General features: G+C 51.1%; 1 protein-coding gene across 1 annotated transcript in view; it reads left to right on the top strand.

The window, feature by feature from the left end:
* DAXX (death domain associated protein) overlaps window positions 1-18,968 on the top strand; it is a 95,002-nt gene that overhangs the window by 53,153 nt on the left and 22,881 nt on the right. Inside the window, exons 4-5 of the mRNA XM_082263131.1 lie at window positions 5,074-5,258; window positions 15,805-15,940. Coding sequence (XP_082119257.1) covers window positions 5,074-5,258; window positions 15,805-15,940 — 321 coding nt within the window. The remainder of the gene's footprint in view (window positions 1-5,073; window positions 5,259-15,804; window positions 15,941-18,968) is intronic.

The raw sequence follows: 18,968 nt of genomic DNA, 5'->3' as shown, positions 1-18,968 counted from the left end.
TTGGTCTAGTTTCCCAGACACTTACGGAATGGGCGAGATTGGTACGCCAAGACCTTAGGGGAAAAGATATTCCCCAGGAAACATCTGATTTGATGGAACAGATTATACAAGGGCTACAGTTGATCTGTGACGCAGCCTTGGACACTACTCCCCTATTAGGGCATGCATCTATGTCAGCGGTAATCCTCAGACGTGTGCTGTGGTTAAAATGCTGGTCAGCTGACCTAGGTTCCAAAAAGACCTTGACGAATCTCCCCTTTCAGGGGAATCGTCTATTTGGGGCCACCCTAGATGAAATCATTAAGGATGCCACTGGGGGCAAGAGCACTTTTTTGCCACAGGCTGCTAAAACTAAGGGACCTCGCAACAAGCGAGGACCTTTCTTTACCGCCCATAAAGGGCTCGCACGCCCGGCTGGAACAAGCGGGAAAGGCAAGACTCCTCCAGGAGGGTTCAAGAAAGGCTGGTCGGACAAACAGAGGACCAACTCAGCCAAACCCGAAGCAAAGGAGTACACAGCCTGAAGGTGCGCCCCCACCCGGTTTGAGGGTGGGGGGACGTTTTCACCGGTATTCAGGACATTAGATCAAGCATCAACTACCACTACCGGTGCGATTCTTCCCTTCCAACATTTAAGTACTACAGGGAGCGGTAGTCACCGTTCCCTGAATAGATCTTTTCCTTTACCTTTTCCTAAGATTAATTTCTATTCCCCACAGGAATCGGATCTGGTTGACCAGACAGGCCAAGAAGCCTCTAGCCGGGTGACTTCGGTCCCTGAGGTTCAACCAGAAAAGATCACCCTTCCTGATAGCAATCAGGTATCTGATAAATGTGTGGGAACAGAAAACGACCAGACTTTCTCGGATGGTCGGGGCCAGATAGCTCTAGGGACGCCTGGTTCAGATCCAGTCAGCACCAGTGGTCCTAGAAATTCTAGGCTGGCCTCGTCAAGCCGGCCTGTCCGACTTGGACAGGCTAGTCGCAGACGTTCCGTGGGAACTTCGTCTCAGGGAGTGTCTGTGGTCTCAAGGACCAGTTTACCATCGTGCTTTACAGTCGCTGGTTTTAATGGCCTGGCCATTGAGACCCAAGTACTGAAGGACAGAGGTTTGTCAGCTTCAGTCATTCCTACCCTTATTAAAGCAAGGAAAGCGACTTCCAGCAAGGTCTATTATCACACATGGAAGACTTATATTGCGTGGTGCGAATCTTTAGGATTTCCTCCACGTACCTATTCGGTGACTCGAATATTGGCTTTTTTGCAACAAGGGGTTGAGCAGAAGCTAGCCTTGAGCACCATCAAGGGTCAAGTTTCAGCATTAGCAATCTTCTTTCAGAAACCTTTAGCTACCAAGTCCTTGGTGCGGAATTTCATCCAGGGGGTGCGGCACCTGGCTCCACCAGTCCGCGCGCCCTTACCGCCTTGGGATCTTAATTTAGTTTTGTCGGTTCTACAGAAACCTCCCTTTGAAAACATCAGGGAGATTCCCTTGTTTACTTTATCCCAGAAGGTGGCCTTCTTGGTGGCTATCACTTCTGCTCGCAGGGTGTCAGAACTGGCTGCATTATCATGCCAGTCCCCATACCTAGTGATTCATAGGGATAAGGTAGTACTTCATCCTAAGCCATCCTTTCTTCCTAAGGTGGTTTCAGATTTTCATCTGAATGAAGATATTGTACTACCTTCCTTGTGTCCTCAGCCCAAGCATCATCGGGAACATGCGTTGCATTCCTTGGATGTGGTTTGGGCAATCAGAGTATACCTGAAAGCTACGGAATCATTCCGTAAGACGGATTCACTTTTTGTGATCACGGATGGCCCCAGAAAGGGTTTGCCTGCATCTGCCGCGACCATTGCCAAATGGATTAGACAGACGGTGGTACAGGCTTATTCTATTAAAGGTCAGAGTCCTCCGTTCCCTGTTAGGGCGCACTCCACTCGAGCGCTCAGTACTTCCTGGGCCTTTCGCCATCAGGCGTCAGTGGTCCAGGTATGTAAGGCGGCCACCTGGTCGTCGGTACATACCTTTACAAAATTCTATAAGATTGATGTGACGGCATCGGCGGATGCCTCATTTGGCCGCAAGGTTTTGCAGGCCGCAATTTGAGGAGACCGGTGGTCTACCTCGAGAGTTTTTTTCTGTTTGAAAAATTTCTTTTTTGTTGAGTCTCATCATTAAGGCTGAGCATTGTAAACTTCTAGTTGGCACCGGTTGGGCCTTCTAGATTGGTATTTGATTTCCATTTTCCCACCCCTCATTTGTGATACTGCTCTGGGACGTCCCGAAGGTGCTGTATCACCGAGGACTACGTCTGTCAATGAGCGATAGAGAAAAATGGATTTTTGTAAAATCTTACCGTAAAATCCTTTTCTCTTAGCTCATTGACAGACGTAGTCCCCGCCCCTCTGTTTTGGAGTTGGGTTGGGTTAAAATCTCTAAAGACTGCTTTTTGACATAACTGATTTGCTGAGGCAGAGAGAGAGAGAGGATATACCCTCTGGGACTGCCCCTAGGGTGTGGCCAGAGCTTTTTAATTTCCTGTCTAGTCCTGCTCCTGTGGAGGCAACATAACCCGAAGGTGCTGTATCACCGAGGACTACGTCTGTCAATGAGCTAAGAGAAAAGGATTTTACGGTAAGATTTTACAAAAATCCATTTTTTTTTTTTTCTGCCAGTAAATACTTTATGCAGCCCACTTCCTCTTGTCTTGTAATTAGCCTAGGCGAATGACATCATGCACTGCTCTCCCACTCTTGTTTGTCAGCAAGGGAGGAGGGGTGACTCGTAGGAAAGCTGGAGGTGGCTGGATGACTGCAGAGATCCATGGGATGTGTGTGTATGTACGTATGTATGTGTGTATGTAAATATCTCTCTCTCTCTCTCTCTCTCTCTGTGTGTCTGTGTAAATCCAGGAAGTGATCCGGGGGCCTAAGACACAGGGGGGGCTTGCCTGCCCGGACTTTTATTCGTACTACCTGGCTGTCATGCTAAACCATGCTCATAACTGGCTTTTGTCGGACGACACCAACTCCTCGGTTATCCTCGAGGCAGCGCACGCGGGTTCCTACGAGACCCTTCATAATGCCCTCTATCGGGGCCTGAGAGTTTTGTATCCCCCTCTGATCCTGGCTATGCGGGTGGTGGTATGGGTATGGACCCAACTGGTGGTTGCTCCGGAGCGGAAGCTGGCCCGATGGTCTCCGGACACACCGCTCTGGTTCAACCCTCACTTGGCGGAATTCCTGTCCATTCCGGACCCAGCCCTGTGGGCCGCTAAGGGTGTTAACTCTGGCGGACATCAGCGTTGGCGGTGCTCTGGCTACACATCAGGTTCCTCCAACTCCGCCATGCCTACCGCGCGCAGTTTCCCTCGCCTGTGGCTGGTCTGGAACGCAGTGACTTTGATTCCCAGCTTTGGGATCCTGGTATGCGTCAGCCGCTTTCCACCATCTACAGGGCCTTGTTACCCTCTGTCCATGCTGGGTTGACGGGACTGCGGGCGGCGTGGAGTGCGGGGGAGGAGGGCTTGGATGATGACTGGGAGGACATTTGGGACAGTTCGTTCCGGCCGCTTATCGCGACCAGGGACGTGCTGATCCAATTTAAAATTTTACATAGGATATATTATACTCCTCACAGGCTGCATCGTATTTATCCTAGTGTTTCGGCTTCGTGCTGGAGATGCTCTTGCGCTTCTGCGGATTTCTCTCACGTTTTCTGGGATTGTCCGCAGATCGCTTCCTATTGGTTGGAGGTGACGCAATTTGTATCCGGTCTGACTTCTGTCTCTGTCCCGTTGACGGTGGGGGTCTGTCTCCTTTGCCTGGTAGAAAAGTTGGCGATGGCCAGGGCAACAAGGACCCTTATTGGAATCCTGCTGTTTTATGCTAGGAAGGCCATAGTTCTTAAATGGAAATCTCCAACTTTGGGCTTCTGGAAGGGGCTGGTTAATGTGGTGGTTCCGCTTTACAAAGCGACTTGTATCTCTAGGAATTGCCCTAAGAAATATGAAAGTCTGGCAGGTCTGGGTAGCTTCCAGATCCACGGTTGATGAGCGGGCCTCAGAACCTGACACAGCCTGAACTCTCGCGGGGTGGGCCATGGGGAGAGAGAACGGAGAATAATGTTTCTGACTTGGACTTTGTTTATTCAATGCTATTTCTTGATGGAAGGTACTGAGCAGTACGGTTGTGGGAAGTTTAGGGTGGGTGTTTTTTCTGTTTTTCTGTTTTCGTGTTGGTCTGCTTGTTGGTTGGCCGGGGTATGTCCCTTATGGCCTTGTTTTTTCTTTGTGCTAAACTTAAAGCGGTTGTAAACCCTATAAAAAAATATGATTGGCCAGAGCCGCGATGACGTCACTCCCGCGCATGCGCGCGGGAGTGATTTTTCCAGCAAGCTCCGGCAAACTAATTGAAGGTCCCCCCCGGACCTTCAGAGCGCATGCGCCACTCGCGCGAGCGGCTGCATGCACTGTAAATATCTCCAAAACCATGCCGGTTTAGGAGATATTATTTGTACCTACAGGAAAGCCTTATTATAGGCTTACCTGTAGGTAAAAGTGTCAAAAAGCGGGATACTACCGCTTTAATAAACAGAATTTTGAAAAAAAAAAAAAAATTCCAGGAAGTGAACAGGCAGCGGTTTCAGCTGCCCACGGTTAAAATGGCTGCAGCCAGACTTAGTGGAGGGAGATTTCTGCAGCATATTTAGCAAGTACGGAATCACAGTATATATAAAATAATATGCAAAGTGGTTGGAGGGAAGCTTCAGAATGGCAAATATGTTTTTATTACAAATTATGTGAGCAGACTGCAGTTTCTCTTTAAGAGGTCAAAAGATAGCGCCAGGGATTTCCAGGATCTTGATATTCTTTTGGCTGCTGTAAAAATGAAAGAAATTGGGTGTTGGGTGGGTCTCAGAGCTCCCCCAGCAGGGTGTCCAAGGATTGCCTGTTGCGGGGACTTAGGTAATTTTTTTTTTTTTTAATTTTGCTTTTTTTTTTGCAGCTGTAATAATGTATTATGTCAGTCATTTTATAGTTGTATTTTGTTTTTGCATGATTGCCCAGCTGATGACCCTGCTAAACAGGACACAACCCTGGCCCGACGTCTCTGTGAAAACCGCAGCTTGGCTGTAAATCGCTTGGAAGATGTCATCAAAAAGTTTGCAGAAATGCAGGATGAGGGGGAAGTGGAGGATTGGAAGAACAAGAACCGAGATGATGAAGTGCCGAGTACTTCCAAGGATGTGAAGGTAGATGAGAGGGGCTTTGGATAGAGCCTACAAGTAACGGAACCTTTACTAGCCCACAGAGCCATTCATAGGGAGGGGGGCCACACAGGCTGCTTTGGTTTTATGTATGCACTCCAAGGTCAAAATGTTTTCAATTTGGAAGGCCCATCTATATGTCCCCCCCCCCATTTTGTTGCATAGTTGGTTAGATTGAATATAGACACTGGTCCATCTAGTTCAGCATGTATGTGTTCATGTCACTTTTCATATCCCAGTACGTTGTATTCCCTAAGAAACACAACTAAAAGTTTTTTAACCACTACCCACCCGCTAGACGTCATATGATGTCCTGGACTTTGACTGGGGATATTTGAATGATGGGTGCAGCTAACAGGCATCATTCAGAAATCGTGTTTTTTTTTTTTTTTTTCTGCTGGCGATTCCCTGCGCCGTAAAAAGAACCATAGGCCGGGATCGCTTTTTTTTTTTAATCTTAGTGTTTCCAGTATTGATCGACAGATATCGTTTTTTTTTTTTTTTTATCGCCGATACCGATATTTTGGTCATTGGATATCGGTATTGGCCGATATTTTCGGACATTAAAAAAAATAAATTTTTTTAATGTCTACAGGTACTGTGGTGGAGGGATCTGGGGGTCTAAAAGACCCCAAACCCCTCCTCTGCACTTAAAAGCATTCAAAACGCCAAGTTTGGCTGTTTTGAATGCTGTAAGTTTTTTAATTCGGCTCCGCCAGTACCCGAAAGTGATGTCATTTCATGACATCACTTCTGGGTACTCAGCGGCGCCAAATTCAAAGAAATGGAGACCAGGTCAGACGGCGGCGGTGAAGGTAGGATGCCCGGGTCTCCCGGTGGGACAGGAGAGCCGCAGGAGGGGGGGGGGAAATTGCTACGCAAATACCGTGTGACTTAAAAAGTTGCAACGACCGCCGTTTTCTATGATAAAAAAAACATATATAATGTTTGGGGGTTCTGAAAACATTTCTAGCAAAAAAAAGATTTTTTAATTGTAGGAGAGAAGTGCCAGAATTGGCCCGGTATGGAAGTGGTTAATTTATGTACACTTCCTGCTGACACCACCAACTGTGGATGGGAGTTCCTCATCCTTACTGCTTTAATAGTAAAGAACCTATTATGCAGTTGAAGATCTTGTCCAACTTCATTGTTTGGCCACATCTCTTCTTCAGAAACCTAACATTAATTTACTTTCCTTTCCATGCTAGAGTCACCATTTAACTACTTCAATACTGGGTCAATTCTGACACTTCTCAAATACATGTAAAAATCTGCGCTTTTCGCTTTCGTTCATTGACGGACACAGCTCCTGATATTCATAACCATTGGATTATACTGCGCCCAACAGGAGTAGGACACTAGGCAGAAAATAATTCTGGCTACACCCATGGGCAGTCCCAGGGAGTATAATGCTCTCTGTTATAGCCACTCAGTTTTCTCTTACGTCCTCCGACAGTCGCCGCCTCTTCATATTCGTCACAATGGGGGTTATGACCTTTGCTCCGTAGGAGTAGCTAGGCAACAGAATATGTCAATATTAAGGCTTTTAACATATCCCACCCCCAGGGGGTGGTCCCCTCAGTCAATACCCTCCTACTTCCTGTATCCATACCTCAGTTTCAATGTCTAGCTTGTCAGGAGTAGCTGGATGTCTCTATGCTGGGGCATTTTGTCTCACCCTTTTCTCTTTTTTTGATTTTATTTGAGTTTTTTTCTCTCTCTTTACTTAGCTGTTACTTTTGTCAGCATTAGTTAGTTCTTCTGATGAAGAGGATCGTGCGGGCTGGGTCTCGGGCTGACTCCCCTGGTCGCAGGTTGTGGGTCAGTGGCTTCCCAGCCTGCCATCGAGCGTTCAGTCAGGTATTTTTCCTGGCACAATGAACGACCCATCCCTGTTCGCTGCAGGGATGCTATGGTGAGGTGGCTACCTCACTGGACGCCTTGCGGTATCGCTCCGCAGTTCTCCTGCGTCCTGGCTGCGACTCTCCCTGTCCCATGTGCAGTGGCTTGATCGCTTGTGCGGGTTCCCCACGCCATTTAGGAGGTAAGTGTATCTGTGTGGGGACCTGTCTGTTTGCGGGGTGTCAGTCTGGGACTGTGTAACCCTGCCCCTGTTCACACTGTTGGACTCCCTATCTGTCTTGGCTGCACTCTGTGGAATGCAAGGAGGGGGGCTATACTGCACTGTCTCTGTGTCAGAATGTGTGCTGTCTTTTACTGTGTGACAGGCTGTGTGCTGCGGGGCATGATGTGGATCATGTTGTGCATACTTGCGGCGACCGCTGCTGCGGTCCGCCATTGTTTTTACTGTACTGCATGTGTACTGGTGTTTCACTGTGGGCGGGAGCGGCGTTTTCGGCGCCAAACGCCGCCATTTTGGCGGCGATCGCTCCGGCCTCATGCTGGCACTGCAGGCGGCCATTTTCTTGTAGCCCTCCATAGGCTTTCATAGAGCGCCCTGTATTGCATCACTTCCTCTTCTCCTGGGCGCACCGATCGAGGCAGCAGCAGCAGCGGTGGTCTCTGCAGGTTTTATCCTCTGTCTTGAATCCTTGCCTGAGTTTGTGCTTTTCCCTGTGGGGGTCGGCTTGTGCTGGTGTGTGAGTGCGGTGGGCTGCGCTGACCGCGCTTTTAAAGGGGCAGTTACCCTTTATTCTCCTGCAAAATTTTTTGGGGGCATGGATTCTCAGGAAAGCAGATTTCCTCTCACTTTGGTGGGAAGCCAAGGGGCTGCTGTTTCCCCCCCAGGGGGTGATTTGGCTGCTGTTGTGGCTAACCTTGCTGCTCAGGTGCAAATGCTGGTGGCTGCTCAATCCACTAAACGGCCCAGAGTTTCAATTTCCTCTGATTCCGAGGGTGAGGGTGATGGGGCTGCTATGGCTGGGTTCTCCTTATGGGGGTCCCGTTCCTCCCTGGATCTTGTGGGATCAGATGTGGAGGCTGAGGTGGAAGGGGTTGATAATTCTCCCCCTGGCTCGTCTGAAGAGCTTGCACTCATGGATGAATTGGTTGCTTCTATCAAACAAACACTGCGTTTGCAGGATGAGCCATGTCCTCCTGCTGTTTTAGCCTCCTATGGGACGCAGCGGAAACGCAGATCTTCACAGGTTTTTCCTTGCACTGATGATTTTCAGCGCGCTGTTAGTGGACAGTGGCGCAATCTGCGGAAGCCTTTTGCTGTGCCAAGTAGGTTCAAGCTGCGTTAACCTTTCACGCCCGCTACTGATGAACGTTGGTGTGTGCCACCTCCGGTGGATCACGCGGTAGCGGTTTTGAATAAGTCTACTGCGATTCCTGCTGAGGATACGCCGGTGTTCCGGGATGCCACGGACAGGAGGCTGGAGTCTCTTACCCGTCATACTTTTTCGGTTACCGGTTCTATGCTCAAAGCTATTTTTGCTTCACTTATGGCAGCTCAAGCTGTCGCAAATTGGACGCAGGTGCTTAGGCGCGTCCTGGTGGCTGACTCTGCCCCTCCAGAGACATTGGCTATGGTGGATCAAATCCATCAGGGTGTCATGTATTTGTGTGATGCGGACTTGGATATAGTACCGTTGGCTGCACGTGTGCACAGTGTGGCGGTGTTGTCACGCCGCCTGATTTGGCTGAAGTGGTCTGTGGACCAGTCTTCGCGCAAGACCTTGGTTAATCTACCCTATAACGGATCTCGCCTTTTTGGCGATTCCTTGGATACACTGATTAAGGGGATCACGGGTGGTAAGAGCACGCTCTTGCCCCAATTCCACAAGGCTAAGGCGGCTCCTGGTAAGAAGACCGCTTCTTTTCGGCCCTCTCAGGGTTCCTTTCGTGCCTTTCGGTCGCACTATAAGGGCAAGCCGTTCAAAGGCCAAGGCTCCCAGAAGAAGCCGTGGACAGGTAAGCAGAGGTCCGGCCAGTCCGGATCCGCTGCCCACAACAGTGCGGCCTGAAGGGGCGCCCTCACCCTGTTCTGGGGTGGGGGGACGCTTGCTCGGTTTTCTTCAACCCTGGCTGACCCGTGTTCGGGACAGGTGGGTTCAGGAAATCGTTCGATCTGGCTACAAGATCGAGTTTCTCTCTCTGCCGGAGAGCAGATTTTTTCCCTCAAATCTTCAACTGTCTCCGGAGCGTTTGCGGGATCTGCACCTGGCGGTGCGGGACCTGCGGGCTCAGGGAGTAGTGGTTCCAGTGCCTCATCGGGACAGATTTCGGGGGTTCTATTCCAATCTGTTCACCGTGCCCAGGAAGGAGGTCAAGGTGCGTCCGATTCTGGACTTGATGGCTCTGAACCGCTTTGTGCGGGTTCGCAAGTTCCGCATGGAATCCCTGCGGTCGGTGGTGGCTGCCCTGGTTCCGGGGGAATTCATGGCCTCCATCGACTTGAAGGATGCGTACCTTCACATCCCCATTTTCGAGGGTCACCAGAGGTACCTTCGATTCGCCATTGCGGAGGATCATTACCAATTTGTGGCGCTGCCTTTTGGGCTCGCTTCGGCTCCACGGGTGTTCACCAAGGTGCTTGCACCGGTTCTGGTTTTGTTGAGAGCCCAGGGCATCTCTGTCCTGGGGTATCTGGACGACATTCTGGTTCGGTCGGCGACCAACCAGGGTCTGGTGTCGGACCTGTCCGTCACAATGCAGACTCTGCAGGAGTTTGGTTGGACGATAAACTTTCCAAAATCGACGCTGTGCCCGTCGGTTCGTCTTCCCTACCTGGGGATGATTCTGGACTCAGTCCAGGCGAAGGTCTTCCTGCCGGAAGACAAACTCAGGTCTCTTCAGGAAGAGGTCAGGTCCCTCAGGGACGTTCCGTGCTCGTCCATCCGGACGTGCATGCGCTGTTTGGGATTGATGGTCTCAGCTTTCGAGGCGATTCCCTTCGCCCAGTTTCACACGCGGGGTCTCCAAGCGGAGATCCTGTCCAGGTGGGACGGGCGACCGCAATCTCTGGAACTCCAGTTTTTATTGAGTCATCGAACCAGAAGGGATCTTCTGTGGTGGCTCCAGTCCCCGACTGTGTCGGGGGGCAAGTCTTTTCGTCCTCTATCATGGACGGTGGTCATCACGGATACCAGCCTGTCGGGCTGGGGTGGTCTGGGCGTTCTGTCCGCCCTGGGAATTTGGTCGGTGGAGGAATCCTCTCTTCCGATCAACATTCTGGAACTACGAGCTATAAATCTCTGCCTTCGTTGTTAGACGGACAGGCTGCAGGGCCGTCCGTTTCGGGTGCAGACGGACAATGCCACAGCGGTGGCCTACATCAACCACCAAGGGGGCACCAGGAGTGCCCGGGCGGCTCGGGAGGTGGCCGACATTCTGTCTTGGGCCGAGACACACGTCCCGGCGATAACGGCAGTTCACATTCCGGGGGTGGAGATCTGGCAGGCGGATTATCTGAGTCCCAGGCCCTGGACCAGGGGGAATGGTCACTTCACCCGGATGTATTCCAGATGTTGTGCGCGAAGTGGGGTCTTCCAGATGTGGACCTGTTCGCGTCTCGTCTGAACAAGCATTCCCACCGATTCAACTGCTGTCCAGGTTCCTTTGCAGGTTGAACTCGGAACAGCACACAGTGATTCTTGTGGCACCGGACTGGCCTCGCCGGTCCTGGTACGCAGACCTCGTGAATCTGGCGGTCGACGCCCCGTGGCGTCTGCCTCTTCAAGAAGATCTCCTGTCTCAAGGACCGATATTCCATCCTGCTTTACAGTCGCTGGCTTTGACGGCCTGGCTGTTGAAACCGAGGTCCTGGAGGATAGGGGTCTCTCCCCTGAGGTCATTCACACTTTGATCAACGCGAGGAAGTCTTCCTCGGGGAAGGTCTATTACCGTACTTGGAAGGCCTATTTTGCCTGGTGTGAGTCCAGGTGGCATTTCCCTCGCACGTACTCGGTGTCTAGGGTGTTGTCCTTCCTTCAAACGGGTGTTGACCAGCGTTTGGCGCTGGCTACGATCAAGGGACAGGTGTCTGCGTTGACCGTTCTTTTTCAACGTCCTGTGGCATCTAACTCCTTGGTTAGCACTTTTGTCCAAGGGGGTGCGACATCTGGTCCCTCCTAGGAGGGAACCCCTGCCTCCTTGGGACTTGAATCTTGTTCTGTCCGTGTTGCAACATGCTCCCTTTGAACAGATCAGAAAGATCTCGTTGTCCATGTTGTCCAAGAAGGTTGCCTTTTTGGTGGCGATCACTTCGGCTCGCCGGGTGTCGGAGCTGGCAGCTTTGTCCTGCAGGTCTCCGTATCCGTTCACTTGGATAAGGTGGTCTTGCGACCTAACCCTTCTTTTCTTCCGAAGAGGATTTCGGATTTTCACCTCAATGAGGATATTGTCCTACCTTCGCTCTGCGCGAAGCCCAAGCTTCCGAAGGAGGTGGATTTGCACTCCCTGGATGTTGTTCGGGCGATCAGGGTTTGACTGAAATCGACTGACTCTTTTCGCAAGTCGGATTCCTTATTTGTCCTTCCAGAGGGTCCTCGGAAGGGCATGGCGGCGTCGGCTTCTACCATCGCCAAATGGATCAGACAGACCATTGAACAGGCATATGCTTTGAAGGGAAAAGTTCCTCCTATGCCTGTGAAGGCGCACTCTACCAGATCTCTGAGTACGTCTTGGGCCTGTCATCATCGGGCTTCTGTGGCCCAGGTGTGTAAGGCGGCGACTTGGTCGTCCGTTCACACCTTCACGAAGTTCTACAAGGTGGATGTTCAGTTTTGGGGTGGAGGTGGGCCTCTCCTTGGGACGGCCGGACCCCCCTGACCACTTTCCTGGGATGGGGGGGGCAGGGCGTTAACTGGCGATGGGACCCGGGGGGGGTGTGCTACTGGTGACCGTATGATCGACTGTGCAGAGGGGGGGGGGGTTGTACCTGGTGGGGGCTCCTTCCAGGACCCCCTATCCTGCCTGGATCTCTCTTTGAGGCCTGGTCTCCCTCATGGGTCCCTGTAAGCCTCGTGGTGCCACCATTTTGTTTTAGCCTGTGTGTTTCTATACACGGCGACCATGTTTGTGTAGTCGGCTGGCCATTTTGTTGTGGTTTGCCATTGGAAATAGCGGCGGCCATGACAGTGGAGCCCTAGTTTTTCGGTGGTGGGAGCACCTCCTCCATCCCCTGGTGCTGACTCCCAGATCATTTTTTCTTTGTGATCCCCGCACGTGCAGATTCTCCTGGTGGCTGCAGGTGCCTGTTTCTGTGGATGGTGAGTCTGGTGGGGTCCCCTCTCTCTCTGTTGAGGATCGCTTGGTGCTTTGTGCCTGGTGGCCAGGTGGTGCTGCCAGCGTGGTGGGGGTTGTCCCTTAGCAGTGTTACATTTTTTTGGGGTGGCGGCTGATGGAGTCTTTGGAGCACATTTCCCCACCCGATCCCCCCTTGCTGAGGCTGCGGGGCCCTCCTGGTCCCATCCATCAATCCATGCACTGACGGCGGTCCTGGAGTCCCTTGTGTCTCGGGTGGAGGTGGCTTACGGGCCAGCAAAAAGCACCCCCCGCCTTCCCCTGCCTCATTTGTCTCACCAGATCCTGAATCTGATTCGGCCGCCGCGGACGTGGGTCATCCTGCTGGGTCTGCAACCACGCGCCTGGAATCCTCTGATAGTGAGGATGATTCCTCCACATCTGCGACCGCGCACAAAATGGCACTGGTGGATGCACTGATTGTATCTGTGCGCAAGATCCTGAAGATGGAGGCTGCAGATGAAGCTGCGACGGAGGTGCAGGTACCCTTTGGCACTCACAAGCCATCCAGAGCGGCAAAGGTGTTTCCTTTCCCTGCCTATTTTGACAGAATTGTGCTAAAGAGTGGGGATGACCAAAGTGTCCCCGTGGAGTTCCTAAGTGCTTAACTAGGCGTTACCCCTATGAGAAGTCCCTTCTTAAGAAGTGGACTGTGCCACCGGTGGTGGACCCTCCGGTTTCCAGATTAAACAAGGCAACCATGAGTCTGGTTGAAGAGTCCCGACCTTTAAGGATCCGGGTCACCAGAAGGTGGAGGCTGTGGCCTGCACTATGTACACTCTGGCTGGTTTGGCAATGAGGCCAGTATTCACCATTGCCCTACTGTCGCAAACTCAACCTGAGAGGGAGCGAAGCTCCTACGTCGTGACCTGAAGGGGGAAACAGCCCCCCCCTGCCTTTTGCTCAGCTGGCAGGCCAGCTGGTCCAGGGGCTGCAGTTTATCTGTGATGCCTCTTTGGATGCGGCTCACCTCTCTGTTTTTGCGGTGGTCCTTCGGCGTGTCTTTTGGCTCAAGTGCTGGTCTGCGGATCTGACTTGACTGATCTTCCTTTTCAGTACTTTTCTTCTGTGGGCTACTAAGAACAAGGAACCTCGTTGTAGATGTGGTCCTTCCTTCTTGGCTCATACGTTTTTTCATCCCTCAGGGTCGACTGACAAGGGCTCGAAGCCTTTAAGGGCCTTTTCTGGAGGATCCAAATGAACCTGGTCTAGCAAGCCAAGATCGGGCTTCTCCAGACCCGTGGACAAGGTTCTTTGTGCATGAAGGTGCACCCTCACCCCTATCCGGGGTGGGGGGACATCTTCGCTGGTTTCCAGACCTATGGAATTCCCGGGTGGAAGACAAGTAGGTCCAGGAAGTAATTTGGTTCAGCTACAAGATCGAGTTTCACTCTTGTCCCCCGGCAAGGTATTTTCCTTCCATTTTGCACCTGTCCCCAGACCGCTTACAGGGCCTGTTTAGGGCGGTGCAAGACCTGTTCCTCCCAATGTGTGATTGTCCCGGTTCTGACCTCGGAATGCTTTCAGGGTTTTTACTCAAACCGGTTCACAGTTCCCACGAAGGAAGGCAAGGTGCATCCGGTTCTGGACCTCAAGGCGCTAAACTGCTTTGTGCGGGTACTGAAGTTCAGAATGCAGTCCATTCAAATGGTGGTGACATCCCTGTGTCAGGGGGATTTCCTTGCCTCTATCGATATCAAGGATGCCTACCTTCACATTCCAAAATGTGCCAGTCATCTGCATTTTTTCCGCTTTGCTGTGGGAGAGGAGCATTATCAGTTTGTGGCATTACCCTTTGGTCTCGCATCTGCTCCCCGGGTCTTTACAAAAGTGTTAGCCCCAGTGCTAGCTTTGCTACGCTAACTGGGGATCGCTGTACTGGGCTACTCGGACGATCTCCTTCTGCGAGCGGAGTCTCTCTCTGCTCTGGTGGAAAACCTGGAGATCATAATACTAACTGCGGGAGTTCAGCTGTATTTAGAATTTTCAGAAGTCTGCCCTGGTTTCGTCCACAAAGCTGGACTATTCGGGCCTGACTCTGGACTTGGCCTTAGCCAGAGTGCTCCTTTCTCTGGACAAACTTCAGAAATTGCATGCTGCAATTTTCCTCTTGCTGTCCAACAAATGGTCATCCCTCCGGACTTGCATGCGGGTGCTGGGCCTGATGGTATCTACCTTCGGGGTGGTTCTAATTGCACAGTTCCATAAGAGGTCCCTGCAAAAGGAGATTCTGACCAAATGGGCAAGACTCCGCAGTCTTTGGACAATCCGATCCGGCTGAGTCGGGGAACGAAGGAGTCTCTGATATGGTGGCTTTGCTCTCTGGTGCTTCTGCTGGGAAAATCCTTCCCCCCCCCCCCTTTGTACTGAACAGTGGTCACCACGGATGCCAGCCTGTCTGGCTGGGGAGGTGTCCTCTGCAATCATTCTGCTCAAGGGATCTGGACACTGGAAGAGTCCAGACTACCGATCAATGTCTTGGAACTCAGAGCAATCAGACTGTGCGCATTCCCAGGGTAGAAAATTGGCAGGCGTTGGACCATGGGGAGTGGTCCCTTCATACGGAGGTGTTACATCAGCTGTGTCCCTGGTTGGGCACCCCTGAGATGGATCTGTTGGCATCTCGGCACAACAGAAAGGTCCATCTCAATCCAGCGATGTTGCAGGAGTGTCTCGGCTAACTAGGACTCCTCTCCTCATTGGCTAAGATAGCAGCGCTGTGCCATTGGCTCCCGCTGCTGTCAATCAGTCAGTCCGCCAATGAGGAAAGAAAGGGGGTGGGGCCTGGCCAGGCCAGGCCATGGCTCTGTGTCTGAGTGGACACATGGAGCTGAGGCTTGGCTCGGGTGCCCCCATAGCAAGCTGCTTGCTGTGGGGGGCACCCAACCGGAGGGAGGGGTCAGGAGTGCCGAAGAGGGACCCGAGAGGAGGAGGATCAGGGCTGCTCTGTGCAAAATCGCTACACAGAGCAGTGAATCAAACATTTATTTATATATATATATATATATAAAATTTTTTTTTTTTTTACTAAAAAAGAGATTTGTATATTGTGATGATTTCTCCTCTTACATGCCTCCTCTCCAGTGGGAAGTAGTTCAATGTTTTTAAAGTCGTTCCTCATAACATAATTGAGGTCCTCCAGCCACCCTGTAAGCCTAGTTGTCTTTTTCTGGACTCTCTCCAGTTCAAAGACATCCTTCCTGAGGATTGATGACCAAACCTGGGCCCCATATTCAGAATGTTTTCTCTGTTTAGCTGATCCTTTAATGTATGCTTCTCTGCTTGTTATTACTATTTCAGTAATGGTTTGGATTGGTTGCAGGATTCTCCAAGAAGCAGAAGAGCACAATCTCACAGTTCAGAGGAATCTGAAGAGGATGAGGAGTCGGAGGAATCGGATGTGGATATTGAGGAAGAGCTTAGACAGAGTCAGGAGGCGGCTGATGATGAAAATGAAGGTCAGTGGAGGATTTGAAGTAGTAAAGAACACAAATGCATATATTTATTATATTGCAGTATGCCAATTCTTAGATGTGGCGACTGCATTCATTTTCTTTTTTTCAGGCTTTTTCCCCTCCTATTTTCGCCTGGTGATCCTGCCACTTTGTCTCACCATGTCCTTTACAGACTGATTCTGAATGGGAGGGTCTGGTTTATTATAGTCACCTGGGGCACTCTGTGTTCTCTGGAGCACTCTGTGTTCTAATAAGAAAAGCTGCAAGATCTGCATCCCTTTTAAAGTATTTAACCCTTGTGGATTATCTCACTAAAACTAAAATTCCTGTTGCAGGAGGTACTCAAACTGATTTGAATTGTATCTTAATGGAGACTTCTGGGAAAGTCAGTGAGCCAATCACACAAGCAGGGAATTACTTTTTTGGGGGCAGAACACCTGTAGGCTGCCATACTGCTCTAAATTTTAGATAAAATGACAGCTGCTGAAGGTTGTATTGGAAAAAGGTCATTTTTCTTTCCTTTCTTTTCGCCTGGTGATCCAGCCAGAAAGTTTATTATTTTTCTAAACAGCACGTGCAATCCTGCAAAAGAGGCAGTTAGTGGGTTGAGACAAACCATTCAAAGCAGAATTAAACTCACTAACAGGCTTTTTAATGCAGAAGAGACATGCAGAGTGTCTCTTTAGTAACAAACTACCTCTACCTTGCCAGGTCACAATGATCCCCAGAATGTAAGCTCCGCTTACTGTGATTGGCCCAATCCTGTGTGCTTGGATGGCTAGGTCCTGTGCATGCACAGGAGGGTTGTCACCCAGCGCCGGCCATTGGAAAAATGATTCTCTTTGCCTTTAGATCTGTTTTAATGCTGACGGGTGCTTAGAATGGTCAGCTTTATGTAAAACCTTTATCCCAAAAGCAAAAAAAAAAAAAAAACCCTTTTGCTGTGACTGTTATAAAAGTGCTAGCGCTGGAGTTCAGGTTCAGTTTAGTTCTGCATCTTGACCTTTGTTCACACAGGTTCGCCTTGTCATGTGATTTGACAGGTCCAAATCGCACAACAAGTTGCACCCTATTGTCGGCAATTAAACTGTTCAAATCAGCGACGCGCCGATTTGAAAAAAGTTCCTGCACTATTTTTGGCGATTTCAGGTGCAACTTGCATAGACATCTGTACATGAAGTCGAACGGATGTCAGCCAAGTCGCACCTGAAGTCGCACTGACGTGTGGCTTTGAAATCGTGCGATTTCTTAGTGAAGTCACACAATTTCAAAGCCGCTTTCAATGTGAAGGGAAGGGCTAAAATCTGCTTAGTACTTCCCTTCCCCCCTAGATCAGCCTTTCTCAACCTTTTCAACAGAAGAACCTTAAGAGCCCAGTCACATTAGCGCGACTTGTCAGGCGACTTGTCAGCCTGACAAGTCGCGGTCCATTGAGTAGTACAGGACCTGTTCTAATAGGAGCGACACAAGTCGCTCCGACTTAGAAAAAGGGTCCTGTACTACTTTGGGGCGACCTCGGAGCGACTTGCATAGACTTCCATTATGTGAAGTCTCTGCAAGTCGCGCCGAAGTCGCGGTGCACGCGACTTCACAGGTCTCCCCCCGAAGTCGTGTCGCCTCAATGTGAATGGGCTCTTAGGCCCCTTTCACACTTGTGTGACTTGTCCTGCAACTTGGGACTGTAAAGTCGCATGACAAATAATACTCCATAATTTCCAATGAGTACCAATTGTATCTCTGCAACTTCAAAGTAGTCCATGCACTACTTAGGTCTGACTTTTATGTGACTTGAGATGCGTAGACCTCAAGAATACACAGGCATTGCTTCAAGTCGCATGATTTTCAGGTCGTACTAGTGTGAAAGAGGCCTAAAAAAATATTTTTGGTCTCAGGGAACTCCTGCTAAAAATTTCTATAGCTACAAGTCATGATACATTAGTGTGAGGGTCAGTGGGAAGAATGCTGCGTATTATACCTGTGGTCATTGGTTACAGATAGCTCCATGCACAGGAGTGAACTCTCTACACAGCCAATGTTAAACGCCCAAAGATTGGTACAAGGTGGACCGAAGATGCCAGTGGCTGGCAGCTTTAGGGTACTGCAGCTCTGGAGTGAAGGAGGGGTAGAGTTCCGCTTTAGAAATGGTTAATGGTTCATTCAATTTGGAGAGGGTTTTGTAGGTGGCTGGCAGCCTTGGAGGAAAGCGACTCCTATCAATACTTTCCTCTATAATACACCATAGGTCATGTTGGCATTTGTAGCCCCTTGATCACATTAAATGATGCATATACAGGTGCATCTAATTAACCACTTCCCTCAAACTGAGGCTACCTGTATGTCGGCTTGCAGAAGTGGTTGTACCGGGATGATGCCTGCTGCTGCAGGAATCAATCCGGTACCGTTTTTAGAGTCGGCGGTTAGCTTTCCGGAGATCAGCAGCCGCTCAGCTGTTATCCCACCAACACCCTCCTTCCCCTTCCCCTCCCCCCTTCCCCTCCTCCTCCCCCCTCCCCCTCCTCCCCCCCTTCCCCTTCCCCTCCTCCCCCCCCTTCCCCTTCCCCTCCTCCCCCCCTTCCCCTTCCCCTCCTCCCCCCCTTCCCCTTCCCCTCCTCCCCCCCTTCCCCTTCCCCTCCTCCCCCCCTTCCCCTTCCCCTCCTCCCCCCCTTCCCCTTCCCCTCCTCCCCCCCTTCCCCTTCCCCTCCTCCCCCCCTTCCCCTTCCCCTCCTCCCCCCCTTCCCCTTCCCCTCCTCCCCCCCTTCCCCTTCCCCTTCCCCTCCCCTCCCCCCCTTCCCCTCCTCCCCCCCCCTTCCCCTCGTCCCCCCCCCTTCCCCTCGTCCCCCCCCCTTCCCCTCGTCCCCCCCCCTTCCCCTCGTCCCCTCTCCCCCTCGTCCCCTCTCCCCCTCGTCCCCTCTCCCCCTCGTCCCCTCTCCCCCTCGTCCCCTCTCCCCCTCCTCCCCATCCCTTAGCTTTCCGAAGATCAGCAGCCGCTCAGCTGTTATCCCAGCGACACCCCCCCTTCCCCCTCCCTTAG

The sequence above is a fragment of the Pelophylax lessonae genome (genome assembly GCF_965119305.1).
Source record: "Pelophylax lessonae genome assembly, chromosome: 7".
In the NCBI taxonomy this organism is placed as follows: Eukaryota; Metazoa; Chordata; class Amphibia; order Anura; family Ranidae; genus Pelophylax; species Pelophylax lessonae.
This window is presented reverse-complemented; position numbering and strand designations above follow the sequence as displayed.